The 9,823-nt window shown below is 47.7% G+C and overlaps 1 protein-coding gene and 1 pseudogene across 2 annotated transcripts; one reads left to right on the plus strand and one right to left on the minus strand.

Moving 5' to 3' along the window:
• The first annotated feature begins 1,655 nt into the window (after positions 1 to 1,655).
• LOC134454972 (uncharacterized) lies at positions 1,656 to 4,483 on the plus strand. Of its 2 annotated transcripts, XR_010035955.1 has the most exons (5): positions 1,656 to 2,125; positions 2,308 to 2,417; positions 3,224 to 3,383; positions 3,617 to 3,746; positions 4,153 to 4,483. XR_010035955.1 is itself a non-coding variant. In XM_063206051.1 (4 exons), exons 2-4 carry the CDS (start codon positions 2,340 to 2,342, stop codon positions 4,197 to 4,199), a joined length of 648 nt encoding a protein of 215 aa, XP_063062121.1. In that variant the 5' UTR covers positions 1,656 to 2,125; positions 2,308 to 2,339; the 3' UTR covers positions 4,200 to 4,483. The 2 variants fall into 2 exon arrangements, 1 of the variants encoding a protein (XP_063062121.1); XM_063206051.1 differs by having other exon boundaries at positions 3,224 to 3,746.
• A 1,582-nt stretch (positions 4,484 to 6,065) lies between these two features.
• LOC134454973 (uncharacterized) lies at positions 6,066 to 9,104 on the minus strand (annotated as a pseudogene).
• Positions 9,105 to 9,823: the final 719 nt, after the last annotated feature.

The raw sequence follows: 9,823 nt of genomic DNA on the forward strand, positions 1-9,823 counted from the left end.
TAACATTTGTTTTCAAGAATATGAAACTCACCAAGTGTTCAGCAATATTCACTGGTGTTCCTTAAGAATTTTTGTAGCGAAATATGGCATCTGTCGTGTTTTATGTGTGTTTTATGTAGCAATTTGTAAATTAAGTTTCACTTTCACTTTCACTTTCTTTCACAAAATGGCAAATAAAAAAATGACAGAAGCTATATTTCGCCTTAAAACTATTTAGGGACTGCTAGTGAACACCCCTAACCACTTTGTGAGCTGTAGACTTTCGAAAACAAATGTTTAAGGTGATTTTAAGATAGTGAGGAAAAAGTCCGCTGACGACCAGGATTTCTTTTGCTCCCAAAATTTATTTTAGCGTGACGTTTCGGGTTTTACCCCTTCTTCAGACGTGACAATACATAGAAAGTACACCCCATATATACAAATTCCAGGTGATCACATGATCCCATTGCAGGTGTTAACAATTACTATGAATAAATTGGCTCCCAAGTCCCACCACTCATTACTCACAGAGCTGATGACATCACACATATTACAAATGACACTCCCCTACAAACACAGGTGACACTATATACATATGTTCATATACAACAGGAAAACCCATAAGGAATGCTAGATTGTGAAAAAAAAATAAAAAATAAAAAATAAATGAAAAAAGGCAAGTATGCTTGAAATACCATTCCCCATTATATACATGTTGGCAAGATTAGACTTCTCTTCACATGCCCCCGTGATGGACTTAATATCACTTGTGCCAACACTTTTGACTAATCTTGCCAAACATGTATATAATGGGGAATGGTATTTCAGGCATATTTGCCTTTTTTTCATTTATTTTTTATCTTTATTTATTTTTTTCACAAGCTAGCATTCCTTATGGGTTTTCCGGTTGTATATGAACATATGTATATAGTGTCACCTGTGTGTGTAGGGGAGTGTCATTTGTAATATGTGTGATGTCATCAGCTCTGTGAGTAATGAGTGGTGGGACTTGTGAGCCAATTTATTCATAGCAATTGTTAACACCTGCAATGGGATCATGTGATCACCTGGTATTTGTATATATGGGGTGTACTTTCTATGTATTGTCTCGTCTGAAGAAGGGGTAAAACCCGAAACGTCACGCAAAAATAAATTTTGGGAGCAAAAGAAATCCTGGTCGTCAGCGGACTTTTCTCACTATCATCAAGTCACTTGTGGTCCTGCTCCCAGGTCAGACGTTCCTGTGGATGTGCGAGCTTTCCATCATTACCTCAACTTCTGTCTTTGCTCTGCACTCCATCTACCTTTGATTGACTCCCGTACCTTGAGCTTCACAACCGCCATACAACTATTATCCAATGGATCCAGCGACATCTGCCACGTTTGAATTTACCCAACAAGATTACACACGGATCATCCTACAGGATTCGCTTTTCAACAACGCCACTGCACAGAGCAACTCAGGTCTGACTACGAAATCATTACAAAAACTAGAGGAGCGAGAAACACGCCTCTTCCTACATGCAGTGACATTGAGTGATTATATGCGAGCCAAACGAATACCTAGAGGCTTACGAATCAATAAGGGCCCAATCATGGGTAAGGATAACTCCAACTTCTGTGATCAATGGACTGCAATTCTAAACAAATGCTCATTTGATTTGATGGCACTGACGATTCAGGAAGTTACAGCTAACCTCGCGACAGTACGCGACGAGATTTCAGAACTCAAAACTAAACTTGGCACGGAAGTGAATGACCCAGTGATACTCAAACAGAAACTAGAGGAATGTGAGCAACACAAACAAGAATTAACCAAAGAAATCACAGTGTCAAAAAGGAGGAAGTTCGAACGCGACACACTGGACTACGAACGTGGCCGAGTCTACCAGTGGAGAAATCCAACACCAAAAACTCGCTCTGTACAACAACCTCCAGCGAGAAGACATCGCAACACGCGCGCTTCCCAGCAGGTGATGACCACCACGGACGAATACGAGTCAGAATCCAGTAACTTCTCTCAAACCAGTGGTCCTTTTTTAGGGGGCAGAACAAACCAAGGACAAAGACGCCTACCACCACGAGGCAAACAACAAAGAAACCGTGCAGACGGTCGCTAAAAAAGAAGAGACGCCAAGAGCCACAGGTAACCAATGTCATTAACCTCTCCAGTAAAAATCTCACGGAAGATTGTTTAACGGCACTAAGCAAAGGCCTCTCGTTTGTGCCTACAACACACTGTAACGAGTTCAATACAATGGTTGACTTCCAAAAAATTTTCAGGACACTCAGACTAAAAGAATTCTTCAATTCATCTTCCCGTCCTAGTTTCAGTGCTACACCAACACCAACCGACCACAATGCAGAGTTGGGAGCCGCCGCAGCAACCCCAGAGACCAGCGAAGAGCAGAATGATCACTCGACTACCACATTCAGAGGTAAAAGCACCTTCATTCCCCCTAAAAGGAGAAATGCATCACTAGACACATATTGCAGATTGGTCGAACAGGATGTAACCACCATCATGTCTAAAAGGAAAGAGTATAAGGTAGCTGACAATCTCACTTCATCACAAAGGGCTGAACTACGTGCCCTACAAAAAGACAGAACCGTGGTTGTGCAGAGTGCGGATAAGGGAGGAGGGATTGTCATTTTGGATCGCTAGGCTTATGAAGGTGAAATAGCCAGGCAGCTGGGCAACACCACTTTTTACAAGAAGTTGACATCCAACCCCACTACGAAATTTAAAGACACCATTCACACCCATTTGAATTCATTACTGCAGCACAATCACATCAGCAAACGTGAGCATGCTTTCATGACTGTCAACACCCCAGTGATACCCGTTCTATACACTCTTCCAAAAATACATAAAACATTTACAGATGTACCCCCCGGACGGCCGATAGTATCTGCCATAGGGTCTCTCACAGAAAACATTTCTGCCTTCGTTGACCATTTCCTTCAACCGCTAGTCACCTCCCTCCCTTCTTACATCAAAGACACAGTTGAGTGCATCAAGATGTTCCAGAGCATTACTATGCCTGTGGAGGAGATGTTTCTGGTCACTATGGACATTGAGTCACTTTACACCAATGTACCGTTCAGAGGTGGCCTACAGGCCTCCGAACATTTCTTGAACCAGCGCCCCAGTTGCACTCCCCCCACACAATGCATTGTGGACCTAATTGAAATAGTCCTTAAGTTTAATTACTTCATGTTTGGATCGGATTTCTACTTGCAGATCTCAGGGACCAGCATGGGATCGAAGATGGCCCCGAGCTTCGCCTCCTTGTACTGCTGCCTCTTTGAACAGCAACACATCTGGGATGAATGCAACCCTCATCTTCAACACATCACTAACTGGAAACGCTACATCGACGACGTGTTCTTTATTTGGCAAGGTACAGAGAGTCAGCTCAAAACATTCCACGAATACATAAATTCACGTAACACACACTTAAGATTCACCATGGAATACAGCAAACATCAAATGAGCTTTTTAGACATACTGGTGTATAGGCATGGAGAACACTTAGGTACCACTCTTTACCGTAAGCCAACTGACAAAAACTCAATCCTACACGGCCTTTCATATCATCCAGTTCCACTGAAAAAAAGTTTACCCATTTCACAGTTTAGCCGCATCAGACGGCTCTGCAGCAAAGACGAGGACTTTCAGAAGGAAGCCCAGGACCTGGAGGCCCGGTTCGGAGACAGACAGTACAAGCCTGAGTGGATCACAAGCGCTAGGAGGCGCTTCAACGGTATGTCCCAAACAGACTGTTTACACACCACAAGACGCAAAGCCACAGAAGCCCGCGTAAACTGCATAGTACAGTATTCACCGCTCAGCCATGAGTTTCAGTCAATTATACAGAAGCATTGGCATATAGTCACATCTGACCCTTCTCTAAGCTGTTTCACATCACCCCCAAGGGTGGTATTCAAAAGACCACCCAATCTGAGGAACCTACTGGTGAAAGCCCACCACCCTCCCCAACCAGAACATTTTCTGCGGCAGATTCCCCAAGGCAATTACAAATGTGGCCAGTGTGCCCAATGCAATTTCACTATCAAGACTAAGACCTTTCATCACCCCCTCACAGGGAAACAGTTGCGCATTAAAGGTGTGATTACATGTAACACTAACAATGTCATTTACATGCTCAGGTGTCCCTGTGGGCTGGCCTACATTGGAAAAACAACCAGGAGCTTGAAAACCAGGATAGCTGAACATCGGTCGAATATCCGCAACCACAACGAGAAGAGTCCAGTGGCGCTTCACTTCACAGCTGCCTCACACAACGTCTCAACTCTCAGGTACATAGGCATTGAACATGTCAAGTGCCCAAGTCGTGGAGGGGATGTGAATTCCCTTCTACTAAAGAGAGAAGCATTCTGGATATACACATTGGGGACCCTGTCTCCTAGAGGGTTAAATGAAGACTTTGACCTGAGACCTTTCCTGTGAATCCAATCTTACTAGCTCCTGGTCTTTAGATCTAGCGCCAACATGTGACTCTAGAGATGGGGTCCCTCAGCGCCAACCTGTGACTCTAGATTTAATATCCCTCAGCGCCAACCTGTGACTCCAGACATAGTATCCCTCAGCGCCCACCTGTGACTCTAGATGCGCGGCCTCCCAGCGCCAACCTGTGACTCTAGATGTGGTGTCTCCTGCCGCCAACCTGTGACTCTAGAGAGGGAACCTTTCCTCCACTGCTGCGGCCCTCCGTTATGCATATGTGATGTGGTGTCTCCTGAAACTGTGTGCAAAAGGACTTCTCTTCACATGCCCCCGTGATGGACTTAATATCACTTGTGCCAACACTTTTGACTAATCTTGCCAAACATGTATATAATGGGGAATGGTATTTCAGGCATATTTGCCTTTTTTTCATTTATTTTTTATTTTTATTTATTTTTTTCACAATCTAGCATTCCTTATGGGTTTTCCGGTTGTATATGAACATATGTATATAGTGTCACCTGTGTGTGTAGGGGAGTGTCATTTGTAATATGTGTGATGTCATCAGCTCTGTGAGCAATGAGTGGTGGGACTTGTGAGCCAATTTATTCATAGCAATTGTTAACACCTGCAATGGGATCATGTGATCACCTGGTATTTGTATATATGGGGTGTACTTTCTATGTATTGTCTCGTCTGAAGAAGGGGTAAAACCCGAAACGTCACGCAAAAATAAATTTTGGGAGCAAAAGAAATCCTGGTCGTCAGCGGACTTTTCTCACTATCATCAAGTCACTTGTGGTCCTGCTCCCAGGTCAGACGTTCCTGTGGATGTGCGAGCTTTCCATCATTACCTAAGGTGATTTTAAGAACAGAGTTGCAGGTGCTCATAGACGGCCATTCTAAAGCTGGTTGAAATCAAATCCAAATCAGCCAAATAACAGAGACTGCAGCAAACATGAAATAAACGGTGAGGGGGACTCTAAAACATTGCAGACCACCCAGAAAATGGCCTTAATGTTAAAAAAACTGGACTTCTCCTTTAAGGGACTAAAATAATAGTATGTCGCTTTTGCTAATGGCAAAGCTAAGTGTATTACAGTTACTAATGTAGACCTACTAATGTATCACAGTTCACAGACAGTTTTGCCCTCCGGAATGGGCAGTTGATCCTCAGATCCTCAGGTTTGAATCCCATACCAGTCGGAAGGATGTGGCTGTAAGCTGACTATTATGTTTGGGCCATGTGAAGAAAGGGGGCGCTCTAGCACGCAAAGTAGATACAACCCCAACACTACTTGCCCAAAAAACGTCACCTAAAAATCGTTATACTCACTCACTAACATGTCGTTGAATGGCCTTCAGATTTAATTACGGCACACATCTACTGTGGAATTGTCTGCAATGTCACAACATCTATCCAGTGTTGCATTCATTTCTTACCAAGATTGTATTGATGATGGCACCGTCTGAATACTCTACAGTTGTTGTTTAGATACATCTTGTGATGCAGGATCTTGGACACATCATCAGTGATAGTACCTGGGCTCTCAGGGGGTTTCGGATCTTTCAACTTCATACCCCCTAATCACCCAGGCGACCCAACCGGGAGTGATCAGTTCCCGGCCTGTGTCCAAGAAGCGCTCATCCACGTCTTGTCCCTCTGTATCCACAGCCATCGTGAGCAGCTTCTGAAGCTGAGCAGATGGCTCTCCTCTTCCTTGCCCCTGTGATGCCTAGGAGACCGTAGGCTCTACAGAGTGACTTCCCCGCAAAGCCCCTTCCCCTGACTTCAATGGGCAGGCATCTTGCACGCCACCCCCTTCTACGGCAGTCCTCCACAAGCTCTGCATATTTCTCCCTCTTCCTCCCACTTGCTTCCTCCATCCTCTCCTCCCAAGGCACCGTCAGCTCCACCATGACGACCTGCTTGGAAGACTCTGATTGCACCACTATGTCTGGTCTCAGGCTGGTCTTCAAGATGTTCTCGGGGAACTTCAGCTGTTTGTAAGTCCACCCTCAGCTGCCAGTCCTTGGCTGTTCCCAGCAGTCCTGTTTGGGCCTTTGGGTGGGCAGGAGGTTTTTCCCCGGCCTTCACAAATGCTGTCCTGTGCCTCGGTGGTGGCAAGTGCTTGCTGTGGTCGATGGCACATTGGATGGACTCAGCAACTGCCTTCAGCACCTGGTCGTGGCGCCAGCGGTAGCGACCATCTCCAAGTGCCTTAGGACAGCTGCTGAGAATGTGCTCCAGTGTTCCCCTTCCCTGGCACAAGGTACATGATGGAGCTTCAACCTTGCCCCAAAGGAAGAGGTTTGACGGGCTAGGCACGTCGTAAACAGACTGGATGAGGAATTTTATGCGGAGCGGTTCAGCCTTCCACAACTCCGTCCATGAGATTGTTCTGTTCATGGCTTCCTCCCATCTGGTCCACGGGCCCTGCTGCCTTAGCCCCACCCACTGGCTTGAACGCTGCTCTTTGACTCCAGCCCGCACCTCAAGTTGGACCCGATCCCACCTTTCCTTGCCTGTGAGCCTGCTGAGGTGGGTTGTTGGTACAGTTCCTAGACCTGCCCGGCCGGTGGCTACAGATCCCACAAGCTCTTTGTGGGACAGCCAAGCTTCAACCTGGTCCACCGCCTCTTGCACCCTCAACCTTCTGCCTGTCCTCACCTCGATGCCAGCTTGAGCCACCTTTGGGTCCTTCGATTCCCTGTACTGGAGAACCTCCCTTGCTCTGGCAACCATGAACTCCTCCGTGAGGCCCTTTAGTGGTAGGTTCAGCTTGTTGTTGTTGCCGTAGAGGGCGAGGCTGCTGAGACTCCGAGGGAGCCCCAGCCAGCGTCAGAGGTGGCTGCTGACCCTCCGCTCAAACAGTTCCACGGTGGATATGGGAAATTCATAAACCGGTACTGGCCATAGTATCCTGGGCAGGATGCCATGCTGGTACACCCATGCCTTGAACTTTCCCGGGAGGCCTGATTTGTCCACTGCAGTTAGCCAGCCCTTGAGTTGTTCATTGGTGGCCCTGATGGAGGCTGCATCCTTCAGGGAGCAGTCAAAGATCTTCCCCAGGCTTTTCACAGGCTCCTCTGTGACTGATGGATTCTAGGTGCCTCCAAGGAAAAAGCTGAACCGGTCAGTCACCTTCCCTCCTTTTAGGACTAGCGACCTGGATTTTTCTGGCTTGAAGCGCATACGGGCCCAGGTGGTAAGCTTCTCCAAGCCCTGGAGGATCCATCTGCATCCTGGTACTGCACTCCGGCTCGGCAGACTTGACCAGCATGTTCATGGCCAAGGCAAAGAGAATCACTGAAATTGTACATCCAGTGATGACCCCTTTCTCAAGCCGTTGGCTCTCTGATGTAACTGTACCAGAAGTGAATCTCAGGTGAAAGCTGTTGTAGTAGTCCATGATTAAGGCCTTGATGTTACCTGGGACATGGAGCCTCTCCAATGCCACCTCCACCAGCTTATGGGGTATTGAACCATATGCATTAGCTAGGTCCAGCCAAAGCACAGATAGGTTCCCTTTCCCCTCTCGGGCCTCTCTTATCAGCTGTGTCACTACGCCGCTGTGTTCCAGGCACCCTGGTACCCCTGGGATCCCACCCTTTTGCACTGAAGAGTCGATGTAATGGTTCCGAAGTAGGTAGTCCGACAGCCAGTGGGAAAGGATACTGAAAAATATCTTCCCCTCGACATTGAGCAGCGAGATGGTCCTAAACTGCTTGATGGTGGTAGACCTCTCTTCCTTCGGAACCCACACCCCTTCTGCGGATCTCCACTGGTGAGCGACGATCCCTCTCTTCCAGATTGCCCCTAGGATTTTCCACAGACGGTTCAGGAGCTTGGGGCACCTCTTGTACACCATGTAGAGTACACCATTGGGTCCAGGAGCTGAGTTGTTCCTTGCAGCCTTGACCACAGACTGAGTTTCATTCCAGGTGGGGGCCTTTATGTTGAACTCAGAAGCTGGCTCAGGTGGCTTGATTAGGTCTCTGCACTCACCTAGGTCCTCCTCCCTCAGGGCGTTTCGTGGAGGTATGAGTCTACCTCCTCTTTTGCGCAGTTTAGATGTCCACTGCGCTTCTGGCCTAGCAGCTGTTTGGTAAACCCGAAGGGGTTAGCTAGGAATGCAGCGCGTCTCTTAGCCCTTTCCTTTGCCCGTCTCCTGTGCCACTCTGCTCTTCTGAGGGTTAGCAGCTTCTTCCTCAGAACACAGCGGATCTCTGCCAGCCCTGGCTTCAGGTCCTCACTTGCCCTCTTCAACTGGTTCTTCAGGTCCCTGAGTTCCCGTCTCAGTTGTGAGATCTTCTCTGCCCTGCAGTTCTTGGAGTAAGGGTTTGCAGCAGCACGCTTCTCAACTGTTCCAAACCTCTCCGTGGCGATGCTGATGACCATGGTGGCCATGATCTGAAGTTTCCTATTTGCCCCTCCTTTCATTGTGGCTTCCAGGATACCATCCAGGTCATCATCGAGCTTCTGCCACTCATTCACTGTACTAGCAGGAGGCCACTTAACCCGCTTTTGGTCTTGTGGAATGTCTGGAGCTAGGGCCTCCCGAGCGTTGAGGTCCTGGGCACTGTGGGGTGACTCCTGGCCTGGGTCCTCCTGCGTCTCACCAAGGTCCTCTGGAGTGTGTGGGGGGCTGTGGGGCTCGTGGCCCACTAGCTCCTCCTGTGGCTCGCGGAGGCTGTTCCTTGTGTGCTGCTCTGGTGCTCTCGCACCAAGCATCTCATCTAATCTACAAACATACTGTATGGCACAAACATTTTCAGTGGAGTTAAGGTACATGGTGGCTAGTCCATGTATGAAAATCATGTGTCATGCTCCCTGGTGCACTGGGTATAGGGAGTTGGTCTTCAGAGGATCACAGGTTCCAGTCCATGTGTACAATAGCTCTTAATCACTGTAGGTGATAAGAATATGTGTGTGTGTGCGTGCATGCATGCGTGCATGCGTGCACGGGCGCGCGCATGTGTGTGCGTGTGTGTGCTAACTCTCTCCTGCAACGTCTTCTGTAAGTGCCCTTGAGCAAGGCATATATCAGTGCTGCAGGGCGGTCGGACCTGAGTCTACAGTAACTGTTACTCAACTCACTATAATGAAATGGTAATATTATAATGAAATGGTAATAAGGCATGAATAACTAGTGTATGCCCCGTGGGGTTGCCAGATTGGTGACACACAGGGACATAAACTTAGCACAGCACAGCACAGCACAGCTCAACACACAGCGGCAGGGCCTCTCACAACTTTGGCCAGGGCCAGGGCAAAGTCATCCGACAGCCCCCCACCACTTGATGCATAGGTCTATGTAACTGAGGTGTTCCCACGCTCTCGAACTCGCCACCTCCTAGTCAACGTATCGG

The sequence above is a fragment of the Engraulis encrasicolus genome, chromosome 9 (genome assembly GCF_034702125.1).
Source record: "Engraulis encrasicolus isolate BLACKSEA-1 chromosome 9, IST_EnEncr_1.0, whole genome shotgun sequence".
Taxonomy (NCBI): Eukaryota; Metazoa; Chordata; class Actinopteri; order Clupeiformes; family Engraulidae; genus Engraulis; species Engraulis encrasicolus.